The sequence below is a fragment of the Diadema setosum genome, chromosome 4, assembly GCF_964275005.1.
Source record: "Diadema setosum chromosome 4, eeDiaSeto1, whole genome shotgun sequence".
In the NCBI taxonomy this organism is placed as follows: domain Eukaryota; kingdom Metazoa; phylum Echinodermata; class Echinoidea; order Diadematoida; family Diadematidae; genus Diadema; species Diadema setosum.
This window is the reverse complement of record NC_092688.1, coordinates 20,445,829-20,468,410: the sequence shown is the minus strand read 5'-3', so window position 1 is coordinate 20,468,410 and position 22,582 is coordinate 20,445,829. Positions and strand designations below refer to the sequence as shown.

At 37.1% G+C, this 22,582-nt stretch overlaps 1 protein-coding gene across 1 annotated transcript; it reads left to right on the top strand.

Annotated features, from left to right (window-relative positions):
• The first annotated feature begins 6,345 nt into the window (after positions 1–6,345).
• Positions 6,346–15,820, top strand: LOC140227693 (uncharacterized). The gene is made up of 5 exons (XM_072308107.1): positions 6,346–6,547; positions 11,881–11,991; positions 13,021–13,129; positions 13,600–14,716; positions 15,671–15,820. The coding sequence occupies exons 1-5, from the start codon at positions 6,346–6,348 to the stop codon at positions 15,818–15,820; spliced, it is 1,689 nt and encodes a 562-aa protein (XP_072164208.1).
• Positions 15,821–22,582: the final 6,762 nt, after the last annotated feature.

Genomic DNA, 22,582 nt, shown 5'->3' with positions numbered 1-22,582 from the left:
GAATTTGAAAAGTTTTCTAGGAGGTTTGAAACCCATAGTCTACCTGAACTTCGCTAGGACAATCGATTTTTTCCTTTTTTAATGCCGTATTTTTACGTGTTAGAAACCGAAAGCTTTTATTAATGACATCAGCTTTACTGTTGTTACTAGATTCTCAAATTATGCTCTAATGACAATATTGGCTGACATCTGATGCTTAAATGGTAACAGTAGATGTTTACCAGACTCTCCGGTGAAAAAAAGTACTGACATTAATATTTTCATTCACAACTCGTACAAACGCAAAGACCTCATACTGCCTCGAACGGTCCCACGATCACGGATATGAAAGTGGATGGGAGACTTCTTGTTTTTGTTCTAAAATACAAAGAGAAGATGTGAGTGTAATTTTCCAGCGGTTGCTTACATTCGTATTCATTTTCTTCGTTGAGTGCCGAGGACATTTAATGAGATATCACTTCTCAACTTTCATTGTGACACGCTAGATGCACAAGTAGGGAGTGGTCGAGTAGTTGCGCAGTCTCATGTACGGCGCACTCGGGTCCTTTTCTCTCAAGACGGGAACAAACGAAGGCTCCGCAGAATCATCGGCAGTGCCTATTGATCACATTATTTCCACAGCTCGTAAAAGAGTTCAGGTTGAGTCTTTATGATATAGCGTGGAATTAGAGTTTAGCCTCAATATTATACAGGGATATTCTGCATACGAAGCTGAATCCGTCAACAATTTCCATATTGATCGTTATTCTATATTTTGCTATAGAGAGAACAGTGTTTTGCTTGCATTGTTGCTTGCCGGATTCATCTTGCATAGATCTGTTTTCACCTCTTCTACCTTAATACGATTGAAGAGCCTTTGCTTGCGCAGGGATAATCTGCACGGGTCCGGATTTTCCTCGAAATAAAGATTTAGATAAGACATTGATACTCGGCAATCGAAGAAAGAATGGCTTTCTTCCTATGGCTATTTGCTGGTGTCATCTCTTACAGTACGGTCCTGTCTTCTTCGACGCTGGAGATAAATACGATGTGTACGTATTCTGTAATTATTTATATTTATTTGATATACTTATCCTAAACAGGGGGAGAATCACACCCTGTTGCTTGTCACCCATCTTCATTTTGTTCCAAACTTTCAGAAGTGTTCAGGACAGCGCTTTATGTGACATTCGCAGACAGGGTTAGTAAGGCGGTACTGAACAGGTACTACCAGCATTGATGGGGATGAGGTCAGAGTCATTTCCTTGGCCATCCGAAACATTCAGGGGGATCAATCAACGGCATAAACACAAATTAACAGGGAATAGAAATATTGTATTCCCAAGATTCTGTCAAAAACCAAGCAGCATAATCGATGCCGTTATCAGTGGTTATAGTTTGGACTGGTAATGTGATAACATTCATGTGTTCTAAGTAGAAAAAAAAAACTAAACCAGGTACATATTCAATCTTATTCATGTCACTCTGGTAATTGCAGTGCTTACAGCCCTCATAGCTCTAGAGAAAAGCATTCTAGTTTTACCAAGACTTTTCCTACTCTTTTTGTTCCGATCTTTTAGTCCACTATTTGATTTGGCATGCATAACTCGGGTCAGTATAGGCGATATTGAAGTTAAGCTGCAAATCATCTGTAAAATACACATTGAGTTAGAAATAATCAATACAGAGTTGAAGTATTTTATCCTCTCCGTTAAACTAAACAATTAAATAAATAGATAACAATATGTATCATGTCTGTTTGAACTGATCAGTACGATTTCAGCTGCTAGGATGTGACCTGATTATCATACAGACCGTGTAGTAAGAACGTAGACTTTTTATCTGGTTTGTCTTCCTTAGTTAATCAAGTGAGTACAAACCTAACAATTCTCTCGTATGGTATATCAAGTTCGGAACCTACTATGAATTTATGCCAACCTCCTCTACCGCAGACATCCCTCTGAACTGTTCTGGGGGTCCGCTTCGTCGAAACCTGTCTTGTAATGAGGACTGCGTAAATGGCCGAAGTTGGGTTATACAGGCACCTCGTGGACGACGAATCCTTTTGGAAATTACACCTTTTAACAACCAAAGGATGGAATTTCATATTCAGGATGAAATAGCTAACAAGGCTTTTCGCACTGTGATTGAGAATCTCACGTTGTCTTCTCCAGTCGTATCACTGACCCACCAGATGAAGCTACGGATATGGTCTATATGAATACCCATTGAAATTCAAGATGATGATGAAGTGCTTCGAAGGTAAGTATAAATAGCACTATTATGATTATGACTACATGTTCCAGCATAAACAAATGCAATTTCCCTCTTGATTTTTCTTCTTCTTGGCCGATGATAAGGAAAATCACATAAAGAGAATAATTTTGTTTGGTAAAAAGTACGAATTCCTTCCATTTGTTACTAACATAGTATTGAAGGTAATATCATTCCCCCGGAACTCTGATCCACCTAGGTACGCTAAGTTCTCTGTGATTATGCTACGAAAATGAAAAAAAAAATGTACATGGAATTCTTTTTATTTTTTATATTGTTGTAACACTGTTACATAACGAATTGTAGTGTTGTTTTTTTCCGGCAATTGCGATACATAATACGACACTTAGAAAATTCATAACTTCTGAAAGGATAGTCCGTTTTTTCCTAAAACCTCACGGATGTGTTTTACTCACATTTCTGCATTCACTCAATCCACATATTCATTTCGTTTTCATTTCCCCGTATTACAGAAGTTTCTAAGTATATTACAAATCCTACATAGATAGGTAGCTTTGATTACAATATTAAAATACAGTATGTACATACAGTACGTTAGTATTCATGCAAGACAACGCTTAAACAAGCGCAGTTGTGAAAAGTCTATTTTAATAATTTTGCAACTTTCTGCAGATTTTTTTAATGCTTCCTGGGACTCGTGTTTACATACGATCGGGTTTGGTCTGCATACATGGCATGATAAATATCTACATGGGCAGAATAATATCATAAAAACGAACCAACGTGATACTATAATGGACCCATTACAGTCCCCTGCGAAACCTCCAAAGAAGTTCAATTCCTCGAAGTTCTCGAAGACCCTCTATACAACAGCAAGAAGAATATCACTGAAAACTTTCATCAATGCTATTTCTGTGGAGTGAAATTGCCGATATGCTTTATACTGCTTTTCAAGAAGCAAGTTTTATTCATCTAGATATGCACAAAGTTAAGAAAAGACCATTTCTCATGTATTTTTTAGTAAGGAACATCTGACTAGTTACAGGTCTGTAATTTTTCAACTCATTTCGATTGAGGTTACACTTTTTCATTAGAAGAGTGATCCGTTGACGTGGGATGCTTGCAGAGTTCGGATAAATTACAAGAAGACATTGAAGAATTCGTAATGTGTGTTAGGCATGGCAAGAGTTCGTCTAGACAAGCATTAATAACCAGTTGAGTTGGGGAAAGAAAAGCAAAGTTTTGACAATGTAATCATTTTATCATTACCTAACAATGTTATGGTTATCAAAACTCCTTGAAATATAGGCAGAAGAGCACCACAATTCTGTTTAACTTATGCAAACATTACCCGTAGTTGACATAATGCTAAACTGTAATGAGAAAGACGCAGATTTAACAAAGCGACGTCTTACCATGCTTACAGAGATGCCGGCTCAATTGCTAAGCTTTGAACAGATTCTTTCATAAATTCATATAACAAAATTTTTAAACAAATATGATGCAATAAAATTTCAACTGTACCAGGCTTTCACGTCCTAGGACGAAAAAGCCTTGTCGGGAGTATCACCGAAATAAAAAAAAAATAAAAATCAAGATTTTGGTGCCGAGATCGGCAAGACAAAACAAGAAGCTTATGCCGGCGGGCAGATACATCGTCGGAGAGCATGGAGAGAGGGGTAGGGTGACTACAGTTTCTTTAACTTAGGAAAACTTCGTGTTTGAAATCCCTGTGAACGAAAACAATGATTAAGTCTGTCTTCATAGAATTTAGGATCGTCACAAAATGCCTTCATTACATTACACAAATTAAAAACAATTTGCTGTTCCTGATTATCATACTCGATACATTTTAAATCTTTCATGAAACCTCGCATGACAAACCCACCTGACTTTAAAGGGAAATTTCTTAGAATTTAGAAGGTAGTCCGATAAGAAAGACTAAGAAAAGCAAATTGGATCAAAGTTGGAAAAAATAAGAATAAGGAATGCTAGACCTTGTGCAGCTTCGCAAATTTTCACAACACAGTTCTTGAATAGTCAATTTCAATATTTTGTATACCTCATTTGACGAATCCTCGATTCTGAATGGTACACTCATGGTACAGTTATGGGAACCGTAATAGCTGACTGCATTAACAATATAGCGAAATAGTGACTAAGGATAATTTCACCTCTGCATACAGTACATATACTTCTTGCGCGCTGTGCTGTTTCTCCTTGATGTAACCTTGTTGTCCAGAAGCTTAATTTAGCATTAATTCTCCTTTTCGGGTTACGGCTAACACAATGCCCTCGGGTATTTCTCAACAGTGCTGTGCTCCGAGAAGAAATCGTGGGACATAGCACTGTTGAGAAATCATCTCTGAGCGAAGGGTTTTAAGCGTGCCCCTCGAACAGTTGAAATTTGTATGATATAGAGTTGATAATATCATTGCCTCACGTGTCATAAAGTATACATAAAATTTGAAATCTTCCGGGTTCTTTTTTTTTTTTTCTTCAAACAGATGTCAAACGCTTTCAACGTCCTAATTTCAAATTATTATATTATCTGACTGATAATCTTTTTGAGGTTAGTCAGGAAAGAATATTATTCTGTTTCACTCTTTCAAAGCAGAAGAGTAAATATTCGTCACTTTTTTGTATACGATCAATTTCAAAATTAGGAGGCAATTTCATTGTAAGGTTATTAGATTGCTCATTCATTTCAACTCGTCGAGAACTCTTTTGCAAAAATCAGCAAATCTTCGCAATTTCATAACTTCCTAGGCTTTCTAGACACAAAATAAAAAGAACACGCAATCACAGGTGCGCATTATCCTGATAAGATTAGAACAAACATTTGAAAAGGCCTTGACAAAATTTTGTTGCATGATATTGCTTTTTCTTTCTTTTTGTTGTATTCATTGTTTGTTTTGTTTGTTTGTTTTCATTGTACATCATTCGCATTCTGTGTCAGAAGATAACAATATGTAATACACTTGTAGGCCAACTTAAAAATGTTATGCTGATGTACATCATCTTCTTTGATGTATGTTCGAGTAGGTGATGGTCATCATTCCGAAAGCTAGCAGCGAAATAATAAATGGTTCATTAGTCTGAATACCAAATAGGTTTCTAATTCAAGGTATCGCAATAATCCAAACTGAAGGTCCTGTAAACTGAAAATGAAACATTGTAAGTCCATGATAAAAATCGTTAATCTGAACTTGGTTCCTTTTACAGTCCAAAGGTGAAATAATTAAGATTCATTAACCCGAAACAAATCGGACGTAGGCGGGGGGAGAGGGATGAGGGACTGGTTAATCATCTTTACATTGTACTAAAATGCATTCTAAATTTGCAAGGTCATTTCATGAGACATGAGGATGTTGTCTTGTGGATGTTGTGTAATGGTATAATTATTCTCAGCTTGTAAAATGTCATTCCTATACTACATTATTAGTGGTTGTAGGCTACGAATTATATCTGATCTTTCAGGCTATAAAATCCTTCCCGAATCGGTCATAAAAACTACTACCTGACGAAAGTTATATGTACAATGTATGCCAGAAAAAAAGAAAAAAAAAACTTATTCATCATCATTCTTTGAGACTACACATAAAGAAGATAACCTATCATTTTCTATTACTACTGTTTCTTTTCACATAAGTGCATTTATCATTAGGGAGTGGTAAGCTGTATGTCATTTCCTTTATATAGAGGTATATATATATATATATATATATATATATATATATATACATACATTTTTATTCAGTATTCTTCACTCAGGGTAGCTCAATCCATGGTTTATACACTAATTTTCTTGGAGGCCTGCAACAAATAACAACTAACGAAGACGTTTTATTTTCGTTTTTATGTTTTGTGTGGAATGATAATCATCATCGATCAACCATATGAACACCGTAAAAGCAACGTGATTTCATACGACTTTAGGTAGATTGAAGAAGGGAAAGAGGTAAGATAACTATTGATGTTAGCAAGGAGAATATTAGATAAAATGTAAAAGACAGTGGAATCATCAACATATATATAGAACTTGTTTGAAAGTTTGCAATTAACGTGTAATGATATTGATACAACACACATTGATGCAACTACCAAACCCTTCTTTGTTACATCATCAATATGACCGAAGGAAAACCATCTGTAAAACTGGTTGGTAGACCCTCTCCACTGGAAGGCTTGGTGCTCCTCGAACCAGACAGGTATGTCTGTTCCGATGGATTCGGCGCCGCAGCTGCCGAAGCGGTCTGCGGAGAGCTCGGTTTCCCAGCGGCACGGGAGTATTCGGATCAGACGGTTCCTACTACAGCAGCACGCAACAGAAGTCAGCGGCTATCCTGTTCTGCCAGTAATTCTTGTATTGAACATGTCGTACAGATGATGCAATGCTCAGCAACAAGGAGCATAATGTTCTGTTCTATTCTAGATTCTATTATGCATGACACATGCATTATGAGCCTTAGGGAAGGTTAAGACACGTACATTTTGAATACGATAGATTTTTAAGTTTGTGTCCTGAAATGTTTGTGTGATGCCAGGCATTGTCGGAAAAAAAAAAGTTGAAATTGCAGGATAGCGTCGATATTCGATTTCATTATTTCAAAATCTGCTTTCGATTCTTTTCATTTTCCTTCGACTATATTTTGTGCAACATCTATCTCTTTATGACTTTGTTTTTCAACCTGACGTGGCATGACAGTGTTTACAATGGCGTCTTTTTATCAGCAGAGATTTAATCAAACCTTCTTTGCCCTCAAACTGAAACAAATTTTCACAATATCAATCCGCAGATTCTCGACGTTTAATGGATTGTTCAGTGACAACTACAGAGTGCTCCTCGAATAGACATATCAGACTCAAATGTCGAGGTGAGATTTTGAATACGCTGTAGGCCTGTAATGGTCGATTCCAGCGAAAGGTGTGAACGGCATGGAAAATAAAATTGGAAGTTGTATTTTGAAAGGCATTACTGATTGCCTGAACTTCAAAAATGAATGTTACATAACATTGATAATACCTATTGGAATTTGTACATTTTGTTTTCCTAAATGAATAGAAGGTGAGCAGGCTTGTGCCCAGTTAGGCCTAGTTAGGCCTACATATATTTTCTTCAGTTTTGGATTGCACTTCCAGGGGTAAATGGATTCCAGACTAGACTTGCGTTCATTATACACTGGTGCAATATTTGATATACATGCTACATCAGGCAGAAAGAACACAAACAATGCGTCATCCATATAAAGCACATATTTCAACAATTTCAACAATTCCACCAATCACTATGACGATCGAGCAGAGCATCTATTTTTGAACAATGACATCATTTGATATCAATCGGACGTGACCTCCTGCCTTGCGTGCACATTCATGTTTACATTCATAGTCAGTTATTTTTGTTTTCCTATGATGACAACGAAAATCAAATACCCCGTTACCTATTGTTTTATGACAAATATCAAATGACACTTGGTAGTCAAAGCGTTATTTATGTAGGGCATATTTCTAATTATGATTGTGGACTATTTGGCCAGATCACCAAGAGCAATTTTACTATATTTCGTAAACAGTAACATACTTTATGTACTAGTTCTATTTTGCAAGTGCATTATTCGAAAACATGCGACTCTCCAGTTGTAACCTAGTACCATTGTTTAATAGTGATAATAATAATAGTAATGTTAATGAAATATTTACATAGCGTTTAAGACGAAAATGTTGTCAAGCACTTTACAACTTAAAAAAAGAAGGGACAAACATGTAAATCGACTATGAGTACAAATAATCCACATTTGCATAACCATTGGCTCTGTTCTTGAAATAAATGGGTTTTGAGCTTTTTTTTTTTTTTTTACATGTCAACACAGGTAAGATCGTTGGCTCTAGTCTTAACCCGAGTATTAATGTGCCCATGAATTGTTTTGCTGACTTAATTGCTACTAACACGCTGAACGCTCAATGCTTATTTTTTCTATTATGGAGGGCAATTTGTCAATGAGTTTTAGTAAAAACAACTCGACGTAAGAATTCATTCATTTAAATTAGCGAGATAGGTTTTTTTTTTTTTTCGTTCATGGAATATCTGTAGCTGTCAAAGTCAGTCTGGTAACTGGTCGGGATATTCCGTGGAGGATAACCAGATTACCACTATCACATTTTGTTTCCAAACAGGACCTGGATTTCTTGGATGCTACACGGGCGAGGTATTTCAGTTTTTCACTCACCTTGGATTTGACGTTCGTTCTTTAGAAGAGTGTGTGATAAGCTGTACGAGTCAAGGCAGTAACAACAGCATTGTTTCTATGCATCTCGGAAAGTGTATATGTTTTCCAACAGAAGAATACAATAGCTTCGTCTCTAGCTGCGGAACTTGTTCTCACGATTGGAAGTGTTCAGGATTTGCAGACCTTGAAACTCTCAGAAATATCTACTATTCTGTAAACCGTGAGTACCAATAACTACTGGAGATGGTATATGATACCTTCGTCCACTCTTTCTCTCCTGCTCATTCTGATACTCATTACTGTTATCATTATAAATTTTGACAATCTTTGATATATTGAATCGTCCGATAAATTTTGATTATGATAGTAATCATCAACACTAACGAGAGTGTCAATTGTGACATAAAAGGGTATTAACAAAAGAATAAAAAGACACCTTGAGAGATACAAACGGAATTCTCTTTGGTGTTTCAGGACTTCTTCTTGAAATTAGTACAGTTGGAATAGGTAGAATCAAATTTTTGATCCCTTATTTTCACCTTAGATAAGTGCTAAGTTCTATAACAGCTATCATTGTGTGGCTCAAAACAGCACACAACCTGGGAAGTTTTTGGCACATGCTGAACACACCCCTGTAAAACCAAGAAACTTTGCATTATATTAACAATTTTGTATGTGATCTAGAACATGAGCGAAATTAAGCGCCAGATACGATAGCTTTAAATTAAGTATAGAGAACATGAAACCAGTATCACCTGTTTACCGAGTATTAAATCTACGATTAGTACATATGATTGCTCTGGAAACGCCCAGGCTTTACAATCAGCAAAATCGGTTACTATATGCTGCCCTATTGGTGTGACGTCATCGACAGAACACTCGATACAGATGGGCAAGAGCATGGTTACCTCATATCCGACATGATTTACATTAATAGCCCAAAAATGTACATTAGTGTTTGTAATGAATGTCACGCAAATTCTTTTAACGGGTCAATCAGAGATTACCTAAACGGCCAATTACAAAATAACGTCTAGGCAGTCGCGTCTATGGAAGGACTAATGTTGTTTCTAAAATGGGCCCGCGAAAGCTAACTCGGCCTACTAGTACCATGGACCTACTAAGTAGCTCCATGCTAGTACTACGCAAGCCCCCGACATGATGCCCGGGGCATTATCTCCCCCCTCGACTTCTTGGTACTGTAGGGATATAACATCGGTAGCTTAATTTATTCAACCGCTCGTTTGTCGGATGAATCTAAGCCCGAAAATGAAATCTCGGAATCTTCACTTTCATTGCCAGTGCAGTGCACATTATTGAAAGAGGCCATGGTTAAACCATTTTATGCGAAATACGTAGAGCGTATGATACATAATAATACCAAAATCTCGAACAGCTATTCAAGATTTTGTCATGTCTTCAATTGCTGATTTGCTGTCAGTTTGAGTTCGTGTGATAGCACGTTATTCCTAAATACAAATTTTGCATATTAAACGTTGTTGTTAAAACCATGGCGTTTTCTCAAAGCATATGCTCTCATAGAAACAGAAGTGATGGTTGAGGTTCTGTGGGGTTTTTTTAAGATTTATTTTCGTCAAAGTTTACGCAATACCTGAAATAAGGTTTGATGTGAATTTAATCTATATCGCTTTAAACTTTGACAAGATATATACGTCCGACAGTATATCTTTGTATTCATGTGTCATGGTGGTTTGGTTTTATTATTATTATTATTCAACACATATTTATAAGAGCAGTGAAATTGTCTTAGTTGAAGATCTTCGAAACATACCCATCGTGCTTGGTTGATTTATACATGTACACATATTACTCGTTTCATAAGAAATAAAATATGCTGCTTGAAAACAAAACTCATGTTTACAGGTTCAACCTTGACGTAAATTAGTCTGATTATAGTAACCATTTTCAGATAATGTTCTAGGCAGAAATCACGAAGAAGAAGATCATTATCCCGATTTAAAAAATATTATGTTAAGAAATTAAGATTAAATAACATCACACATATCAACATACATTTTTGCTTCATAAAGAAATCGATAGAGTAAATTATGTTTTTTTTTTCAGTATTTCAAGTAATTTTCTTGATTTCTCTTTGTAATTTTGATATACTTTCCGAGAAATGCCTGTCTTTCCTTCTCATCAACAGTTGCGTTCGGGGTATGCAGTCATCCTAGCCGTGTACCTGATGGTAATTGGAACTCCAATATCACTAGGTTCGGGTCAGTGATAACTCTCACCTGTCGAGAAGGCTTCGTCATCAATGGCAGCGCGACACTTCAGTGTGTGGGACGACCCGGATGGTCGACTTACTTCCCGGTTTGGAACGCTTCGGTACCATCTTGCCAGCCAGTCGAACAAACAGCAATCGGTCAGTCGTTTACATTCATAAAATAAAGCATGGTTTATAGTATGTTTAGTTGAAATATTTAAGCTCTGTAATGTAGCGTAGAATCACAAGTAACGGTTAAATATTTCTCTTAAAATTGAACCATTAGGACAGGCTCAAGTCTCAAATTGGTTAACCTTTTCTAGGCCAAGTTCAAATTCAGAGTTTAAATTCGTCTGATGACATATTACACTAAATGCGACATATCATTACATCTGTAATCTTACATCTTCATTTCAAATGTCAAAACCACTTTCGTCACTCTGCCATGGACGGCAACATAAAGTCTTCGTTGTTTATCTCCAAGATATTCCGTAAGATTTCCGCTAGATATTACTAGAGACAGGTATTTGGACATTTGTCTTACGTTGCCTAGTGCCGACCTTGTTTTGTCAGCGGAAAATATGCGACAGAAATGTTCACCACAATGCTACCCATTTAAATAGTCATCCCCAACATAAGTTCTTCTCAAAGAGATAAAAACAGATATTTAATCAATGTTAAATAAGGGAGGGTATATATATTGGTGGAGATGAGAATTGGGCTTATAAAGTTTTGTGTGTTACCAAGAAACCACTTATTAAATAGTACAGACCATACCATTCTTAGAGGAATTCAAATTTATTTGATGAAAATCGGATTTGGAATGGCTGAGGCATCCAAAAACTCCAGTAACTTAGCAGTAAGTAAAACAAAGCAATCGTAATGAAAGGTGCGTCCCACCTTTTATTAGGATCGCTCTGTTTCGGATATCTCAGACATTTCAAAACCGATTTTCATCAAATAAACTTTGAATTCTTCTTGAAATTACATCTTCTTTCATAATTCATAAAGGATTTCTCATTATCTCCCAGAAAATGGTAGAAACCTCAAGTTTGGTCTCAATCAAAACTTATACGATCCCTTTAAAGTAAACTGCAGAGATTCCTCCTCTTCAGTATTACATGCCCCAGCAGAGATGACAGTGCATTTTCATGTTTAATTTCTCATTTGTAGAGGTTTCTGTTTATGTGTATATTTTCTTCACAGATAATGTGTGGCAGGATGATAAAGTCAGCGCAACGTCTACTCTAAGTGCAGGCAAAACGCGTACTCCAAGTACAGGCAAAACGCCTACTCCAAGTACAGGCAAAACGTCTGGTGAGTATAAGTACATGCTCTGTGTGTGGTATGAAAACAAATAAACTCGTCCGTGTTTTAGCATGTGATGACGATTTCTTCAGAACGCTATTATGTTCATTCTTTTGAGTGTACCCTTCTTGCTATACATTAATGTGTATCCTGTACAATCAATTGAAACATCTCTCAAATGTTAAGGACTTTTACATAACTGTTAATCAGGAAAGGGGAGAAACTGTGTGTTTCTGACCATGCAAATTGTGCATAGAGAAGTGGGAATCTGCACCTTCATTTACTGGAATTTGGCAAGACCGTGTTATTCCCCATGACTTTTCAGCCAGTGCCAAGGCGCTATCGCCAAGTCCCGGACTTTTTAAAAGACTTATGATTTTGCAGTCTGGCGTCTGCAAAAGGAATGATCAAAGGTAAAAAAGTAAATCCGGGATGATACGACACAAACGGCACATAGTAGCTTAAATGACTATATGCCTACTGCGCCAAAACAAGATTGTGAGTCTCCGCCTTAATATGACACTCATATTGACATGATTGAGGTAACTAAACATCATTAGCGTGCACACTTAAAGGATTTAAGAAGATAATATTCTTTCCTTCTCCCAAAGTCGGAAGTCTATCTTCTCATACAGACTGAGTTATAATATTTGAGGTTATGAAGTTATGTACAATCATTGTCCGAGTATCAGCATATTCTTTCCTCTTTTTTTCAGTGGGGGGACGAAAGGTGTTAACTTTCATACTGAATCTACCATTAAAGAGGTCCAAACGAACATGTATTCATCACGATGAAACATTAACCAAACAGAGTAGAGGCGGTGAGATATATGTTAAATCTACATGTAATCATTCAGAAAATGCACTAACACAAGGAAAACGTGACAACCATGGCCAAAAAATTTTTATATCACACTGAGGATGCCATTCATAAGATTCTGATATTCCTTCATTTTCTCTTGGTTGTCGCGATAACATAATAGGAGTAAATTTAATAGAGTTTGATGCAATCTTTTTGTGTGTGTGATTTCTTCGAAGAGGGCGATGTTGTGACAAAAAGTATTACATACAGCCTGGGGACCTTGCTGTGCATCGTTCTCGCAGTGTTTGTCATACGTGTAGTTCGGTGCAAGAGACAGCCAAAGAGGTGAGCCTATTATTAAATAACACACACAAGCACACGATTCAGTAGGAGAGATCAGTCTAGTGATCTGCGATCTTATTACTAAATACGTATATGACGTGTGCATACAGAAGTTGCATGGCAGTAGTGTGTATTGGATATATATATCATATATCTTTAGATATATATGTTTGCGTGTATGTGTATGTGCATACATTTAGATGATAGATATTTTCCTGCATGAGCAATTGAGATCACACATACAAAAACGCAGCATTCATACCACATAAAACCACACACACACACACACAAACACTTAGTATTGTATTCAATTTTCAAATAAGTGAATTTTCCTGTATGTAAATTTGAATTGGATATCTTTTCTACAAATAACGGTATTCTCTATGCTTGACCGAAAAAAAAAAATCTTGCCGAGTAATATAACCTAACGATAAGGACTAATGACTGAAAATTTTCCCCCATCTTCCATTCAGACGTAGGCCTTCAGAAATCTCAAATCAGACGAATGAACAGTCAAGTGATGGGCATATAGACTTGTATCCTGTTGGGACTTCAAGCCACAATCCATACACGATGGATCATGTTGTTTCACAGTCCGCTGCCAGTCCTGAAGCTGGGGCAGTAGGCCATTATTTCCGTGATTATCCGGACATGAGAGACGGACACGTCGCAGATCATCAGGAAAACACGTACCACATTTTCGAAGACACAAGGGTGGTAGACAAGGGGTGTTCTCAGATCGCGGAGGTAGAGCAAATCTCCACTTGTACACTTCCCATACAGAGGAGCGTCAAGTCCGCTGTCAGCACTTCGCTGACTTGTATGCCTGGTTGTTCTGAAAACTGCGGCCTACAGGAAACATCGCTGGATCAAACACTGGATGGGAGTGAGGACTGGGAATACCAAGATGTAGACACGTGTTTAAATGACACGTCTACGGATGACGTAGAATCCCCACGTGTAGCGCGCTTGTTTGATGATAAGTGTTACAATTCGCTGAACTTCGGTAACCAGTCTGACCGTGTATGTCCTCGAAGACGGAATACCCGCCCCTGCAACACGTCTGTCCAAGAATCCAGAGGTGTCGACTCTATAAACGAGCACGCTCAGATTATCTGTGACGGCCACGAGTACAATCATATTAATCATCCCCCTCACGACGACAGAGGGCAAAATTACAAGCCTGCACTCCCAGGTTCCGGTTCCAATTCAAAGAGACAAGTTTACTCTGATAGAGAAAACACAACGTCCCGTACCATTAAGGGTTTCTTACCAGCCGAACCTCCTAAAGACATCCTCTACTATCAACTAGAACCCGAAGAACGTAATATAGTTGATGCTAGCAACGAATCGCATTACTCTGACGCCTTCGATTCCGAAGAATACAGTGAACTGAATCCTCAAGATGATGCCACTGACATTTCCCTACCCATAGTGGGACAAAGCTACCGTCATGACTACAATGGAGCTGATAATTCTGTTTGTTTTGCTTCAGAACCTAAAACCTGTGAGGAATTGTACGCAAAGGTAGACAAACCAGTAGGAGCGTCGTCGACTGCTTCACCACCTTGTGAGGAACTGTATGCAAAGGTGGATAAAGCAAGAAGAACGTCGTCTGCTGCACCGCCTCCTCGTGAGGAGCTGTATGCAAACGTAGACCAAACAAGGAGAGCGTCGCCCTCTGCGCTGCCTTCTTGTCAGCAGTTGTATGCTGAGGTGGACAAAGCAAAAGGAGCGTCGTCGACTGCACCATCACCTTGTGAGGTACTTTATGCAAAGGTGGATAAAGAGAGAGGAGCGTCGTACACCGCTGCACCACCTCCTTGTCAGGTGTTGTATGATGGGGTGGACAAAGCAAGAGGAGCGTCGTCGACTGCACAGTCACCTTGTGAGGAGCTGTATGCAAAGGAGGACAAAGAAAGAGGAGCGTCGTCCGCTGCACCACCTCCATGTCAGGTGTTGTATGATGAGGTGGACAAAGCAAGAGAAGCGTCGTCGACTGCACAGTCACCTTGTGAGGAGCTGTATGCAAAGGTGGACAAAGAAAGAGGAGCGTCGTCCGCTGCACCACCTCCTTGCCAGGTGTTGTATGATGAGGTGAACAAAGAAAGAAGACTGTCGTCCGCTGCACCACCTCCTTGTCATGAGTTGTATGTTGAGGTGAACAAAGCAAGAGAAGCTTCGTCGACTGCACAGTCACCTTATGAGGAGCTTTATGCAAAGCTAGACAAAGAAAGAGGAGCGTCGTACACCGCTGCACAACGTCCTTGTCAGGTGTTGTGTGATGAGGTGGACAAAGCAAGAAGATTGTCGTCCGCTGCGCCACCTCCTTATCATGAGTTGTATGCTGAGGTGGACAGAGCAAGAGGAGCGTCGTCGACTGCACCATCATCTCGTGAGGAGCTGTATGCAAAGGTGGACAAAGAAAGAGGAACGTCGTCTGCTGCACCACCTCCTTGTCAGGTGTTGTATGATGAGGTGGACAAAGAAAGATATGAATTGTCCGCTGCACCACCAGTACCTCGTCAAGAGTTATATGCTGAGGTGAACAAAGAAAGAGGTACGTCGTCCGCTGCACCACCTCCTTGTAAGGAATCATTGTACGCTGAGGTTGACAAACCAAGTAGGGCCTGTAGTGGCGACTCAAATATAGCATGGCAAGAGGGACTGTACATGAATGTTTCTGACATGTGAATGCTTATTTGAAGGATCACAGTGAATGTGCTGACAGTACTCTTCTGTTGTATACGGTTGTATAGTCACAGGATTTATATTTCATTTCATTTCATTCTTTTTCCGTATTTCAGTTTCAATTCACTTTCAAATTTTTCAGTGGAACATACATCAGATATAACAAAATAGATTTGATGTACAATGTATGATTAGCAACTGATTACTAGAGCATAAAATACGAAATGGACAAAAATGGTCAATGACTATATTTTAGTAGGTACTACAGGACGAAAAAAAAAAATGTTATGATGAGCTCTCTTCAAAATCAACCATACACATAGATCTGAAGTCAATTCAACACATTTTCATTTTTGTAGTATAATGAAAGAGTACTTATCTAATCTCTTTCAGAAGGCAGGGAGAATTATATCAACTTTAATATTTGTCAGATGATGGAAGTCGAGTCAGGGAAATGTGTGAGTCTTCAGTGAAGTTTTGTGGAATTCTCTTTGTATTTTCCTAAATACCGTTGTCCTGCAGTGACCTCACGAACTGTGGTAGCGTCCTCATCCGGCAATGGCGGGATCGAAACTTTAAAGAATCATATTACAATGTATAAGAATGGATTTTCCGATTTTTGCTCCAAATTTCACTGATGTGTTCTACTTTTGATATAACTGCATTCACTTGATCCATGTATCTACATCATTCCCATTTAATACTTGTACTTAACCGGTGATACACTTTCGTCGCGCGGCAATCGATATTTTCTATTGTCATATTTGTTCTTAACTACCGGTAGTAAAACACTTGGTTTCAAAGTAATATTGGCCAGGAGAGTAAACAGACAGGATCTTCTCGTGATATTTTCTTAGTCATTACTCTGAGAGTAGCGAACTCTTAATTTGTATAACGAATGTGATTTAAGCTTTTGCTCACAAAAGACAATATCCACTGTACATTACTCTATATCAAAGACGAAATGTCGTAAATATGTGTAAATATCGAATATATCAATAGTGTAAATCAACAGAGCTGCTTCGCAGATGTCGATTATTTTTACGAGTGAAATGATGGTCATCCCGCTTTCTAATGCTTTCCACCATCAGCACGTGAGGCTAAGCTGTTGACAGAATGTTTTGAGACAATGACATGCACGAAAAAAGGCAACTCATGAATGGATCACAAATTGATCCTTCAACATCAAACACTTTGTGATATTTCACTGGTTTTAATAAGCGTTTATTTTATATGTAAGACGTTTATTTAATTTCATCTTTTTACACAATACTATGTTCAATAGTGTTTTTTAATGTTATGCCTTTTTTCTGCTGTTTTAACTTATCCTCACTTTTGCAGTGTATTGTGATGGATTTTGACATTGCAAGGTTCATTGTTTTTTTTATTATAAACTGTATTTCGACTGCTTTATTATGATTATGCAGGGCTCGCTTGTAAAGCAGTTTTGGTTTTTTTTTTTTCTGAAGAGACTGCACTGTATGAAGAACTCAGGATAAGAAATTAGATTCTTGGTTACCACCTTCAAGACCTTGGAGACAATGTGATGTTACATAATATCGGAGATACAAAATTATTTGCACTTTGCCTTTGTATATTTCAGAGGAAGAAGCTATAATTTTGCATGGATTGATATTTAATGCTGATTACCTTTTCCTGGATATATATTCAACTGGACACTACAAAGAGAAGAGGAGGAAGAAGACTACCGAATTTGAGATGATGTTAGAATGGCATCATAAGGGGAGGAAGTCTTACTTTTGTTGGTGGATATTGAAGGTTGCGGTAGCACATGATGAAAACCTGACTAGATGATTTAGAATTCTTTAATGTAGTTTCAACGTGTCGGTAAATGGTTATTATGCTTTTTTTTAAAAGACTGAACATGCTTTCTCATTTGCACTTAGCCCTATAAATTTTGGGGGATTATCTAGATATTTTGTTGAGCAGTAAAATGAACATATCTACGATTCGGAAAGGAAGTAAAGGAAACTAAATTTCATAACAATCGTTGATGTCATAATCTAAATTTACAATTCCGATAAACTCATCGTGAAGTAGCCATTTTTCTTTAGAAGTGTACTTGTCTGAGTGTATGGTACTTCCGTGTTTGTTTCTCCTCATTACAACGTTATGTGAGTGTCCCTACGGCAGTCTCACTTTCGACGCTACTGTATACCCTCTATCAATTAATCAACAATTCTAGTCATTCATCCGTCCACCAATATCCATATATCTCTGTTTCCTTAATTACTTCATAAGTTCTCTCTCTTTTACCAGCATTTACCTCAAGTAGTATATTATGCATAATGCTCAGTGTTACGACGACTTCATATATTATCACATACTTCTTTATTGCTTTCACTTAACAATTTCAAATTGTAATCTTCCTTTTGTTTTGGACGTTGTTAATCTCTTTCATAACCACGTATGAACGGTATTTTTATAACAATTAAAGACCTTAAGAAGAGAAAGAAACACAAACTAAAATTTAAGTAGCTGTTTTGCTGTCTAGTCTTCAAGAATGGTCTTTCTTTTAATTCTATTCAACAAGGACTAGTCTAAAGATATGAGTGAAGGTTAGAGGGGCAATTTTGAAATGGCGACACCATGTCCTGAATTAATTTACATATTAATGTTTGTCAGTCTGATATCATTTCATGGACACAAGTTCAGTTGTTAATTGCAAATACTTTTCATTCTTCCGTACGATATTGACGGCTTTTCTATTATATTACAGTGTTTTATGATATCTTAGTCATTTTTGTTGTGGAAAAGAATAACGCCTTCAATACAGAGGGTACATGAGGGTACAGTTACATCAAAAGTGCATGTTTCTGCATACATTTCCTCTGTGATACTTCGATCATGTAATTTTACTTACATTACCAAAGGAATTTTGAGAACTAGGGGCCCGTTGCTTAAAACTTACCATTGAATTTCAATGGTAACTACCGTCAAAATTAGGCATCACAGCCAATCAGCATCAAGGATTCTAAAATTTACCGCTGATTTGAAGACTTACCGCTAGAAAGGAGCGGTAAGTCCAGCGGTAAGGGTTTTATGCAACAGGGCCCAGATTGTATATAATGCACACCTAACACCTGCATATGGGATCTATCTTTTGTTGTGAAGATTTAATATAATATAAATGGAGCTAAGAAGAATCGCATTTTTAGCTGTGCGTGGTTCTGCAAGGAAAAAAAAAAAACTCGTCGGAAATGTCACGGACATTCAAAGTTATGGTTATGTTTTGAGTTTGTAAATTCACGCTCGCAAAAGTGACGTGTCCTGGAGTGTATATTTTCATGTATATTCATGTATACCTGACTTTCTCTTACAGTTGTAAGCATGAACTTTTACATTTGTATTGTACACCATTACGATGTAACAGCAAAGCCAAGTTGAGCAAACTGGTTAAATCGAAAGATTAGACGTTTATGCATCATTCAATGGAATAATTTACTGCGTTTCACAAACTTGCCTCGCTTTGTATTTCACACTTTCGTACTATTTATTTTCTTGTTTAGAAGACTAAAAAGAAATTTTGGTTAAAGCTTTAAAACATTGTCGTTAAAATGATATGAAATTTGCCTAATTGTATCTCAGTCATCTTTGCTGTGTATCTTATATGATGTCAAACTATGACTGCGCAAATTCTAGAGTGAATTATTGGATGTACAATCACTTTATTGAAAGAAGGCTTTTGATATTACCGAGGACATTTGTCAGTGTGTTATTCCTGTTGGGTTTATAAATCAAGAGATTCGATGTTTGTCAAAACAATGAAAAAGTAAAATTGACGGTTAAAAAAGAAGTTAAAAAAGAAATTCTAATTATAGTTATAATTATAGTTATTGTAACTATTTCTTATAGAGCGCTTTTACAGGGACCTGATCACAGCGCTGTACAATCAACATACAACACTCACAAAATTCAAAAAAATTTAGTACTGTGATTAATTCAAGAGATAGCAAACCAAAGTTACTGATATAAGTTGGGTTGTAACGAAGTGCACTAATTTCTTTTGAGCAAATGAGATTGTCATTAATCTGAATATATCTAAATATATCTGATCATAAAATCCATCTTCATTACCATTGGTTATTTCTCATTCTGTCATTAATCTGAATATATCTAAATATATCTGATCATAAAATCCATCTTCATTACCATTGGTTATTTCTCTCGTAATTTCATTTCATAAGTCGATACAAGTACAAACTATTTCAATTTAGCATTGTTGGTATAACCGGCGTTGTTCAACCATGGTTACCCGGGAGAGGTCTTCCACCAACTGCCTCGTTCTTATCACGTTTTTGACCTATCCAAACCCTGGGAGAAAAGACAATAATTTGGGAGACATTAAAACTGAGAGGTATATTGTCAAGTTCCAATGTCTCTCAACCGCAAATCAAGCATTTGTCAATGGTCTGTTTTGTGGGAACTGAGGGTTGTCATGGGTCAGTAGTTTGATAAAAGACATGGTTCAATGGTTAGTTCGTGGCATGGTGTGCTATCTCTCCTGGTGAATAGTTGAGCGTGTGTATGGTTTAACGACAAATAATTTACTTTTGCAATATTCATTGTGATTTTGACTATCAAGTCAAGCCGTCGGATGATCCCCTCTTTCTTAACACACACAAACACAAATACGCACACACAATAAATAAAAGAAACTCTCCGCGGATCATGATTTCGGGCAAATCTCGTTAGAACAGGTTGTGATCCTGTATAAGGATTTAGTTTACACATGCACAGTTTATCTGCCTCTAAACGACATAGACAATGATGAGATCCGACGCATTTTTCAAGACGTTTGAATTCAACGAGATTTCAGAAGTGAACCAAAAAATTTAGATTTACTGCTGCGGCATTCAGCATGAAACTCACAGCAAATCAGTGGAAGACCCTCTACCAATTAAGGGGATCCCTGATTGTCAGTTGTCAGACAACATAATGCATATATATATATATATATATATATATATATATATATATATATATATATATATATATCATATGTATATACATATACAAAAAATATTTTCTTTCTTTTTTTACAAAACCTTTTATATCTCTGTATTCTTATTTTCCTTTCTTTTGTTCATTGTATATACTTTTCATGTTAAACTTTTCATATTACACATTGCATACTTTGTGACTTTTTTATTTTTTTTTTTGGCATTTGTTTGTAATGATTATTTCGTGCTTTTATTTGCATTCTCGTTATTGCATGATTCCTATGATTTGTTATTATTTCACGGCCTTGCTGAAAAACGCCTCATACCTGATAGCAAGCTTTTTACCGTGGTTGAATAAATGAATAAACTCAAAATCAAATATATATATATATATATATATATATATATACATATACATATACATATATGCATATATATATATATATATATATACATATACATATATGCATATATATATATATATATATATGGGTCCTATATGTATTATATGTATGTGTGTGTATAATATAGTATAAAATATAATGTTTGAGAGAAAATTTTCTCCGATTCACATGATAAATACAAGCCATGATTCAGCAACAAAGGAAGATTCATCATTTATTCGGAGTCGAATAAGGATAATCTCCGAAGGTGACTTTGTTATATTTGGAGAGGAATCTGACTGCTATTAATGAGTATACGGATGAAATCAGTGGGTGATGAGTAGAAGGGCACTCTGTAGGCTTCTATACATGATGAAGGAGAATGAGAATCCCCCAGGGGACATCAATTACAAGAATTTGACGGACAGAGACCAATGCCCCCCCCCCCCTTAAAGTGCGATTCTCATCATCTGCATTTTTACATCCATTTTGGTGCCATTCGACGCACAGATGTTATTTACAGTACATACACACATACACATACACGCGTACACACACACACACACACACACACTTGTACACATATTCTTTTCAATATTCCATAAACTGTGATATATAAATTTCAAAGGAACGACAGACATTGATGCTTCTATCTGATGCCAATGTGCTAATGACCGTTCCCATGCGCTTTTGCGCTTTTCTGCTTTCGAGTAATGCCGCTTGATTGTCCAAACTGACCCTTCGTCCGTTTGTAGACAATAGGCCTATGGGCGCGCGTGCACTCGATCTCCGTTTTGTGAAATGAGAGTTCCAGTACTCGTGGTATGATATTTGTACGAGAGCTGACATAGGAGTCCAAAGCTAAGTTAACGAACCTCTTTCACACCGGTCATGCCTATATTTTCTGTCTTTCCGACTGTAACCTAAACCCTCCTTCTTCGGTGTTATCTGCATGTATCTGGCGTTGTAAGAAGATGAAGTCGTTTGTGACTCTGCTGATGTTGATCGGAGTGATAAATGGGAATCTTTTCAGGTATGATTGTAACACTTCATTACATATGAGGGAAAGGCTTGTGACATGAAATAAGTGCTGCTTTGAATGATTTTTTGGTTTATGATTTATGATCTTAGTATCAGACACATTGTATTCATATATCAAGAGTTATTTGTCGACAGCGGTAAGTGCTCGCTCGTGTGATTTGAATAGAAACTAAAATACATCTCTCAGAAATATGATACAAGCGTATTTCAGTTCCTTTCTGTTTCAGAGTTTTATGAGCTTTGCTTGTTTTGTTTTTAATTCAATTGTCAAAGAGCATAGTTCTAAGAGCACATAGAATTGCAATTCGAGGCATTTTTAATGACATTTATACATTCCCTTTACCCAAGGCATTTTGAGGGGGAAAATTTATTCTGCA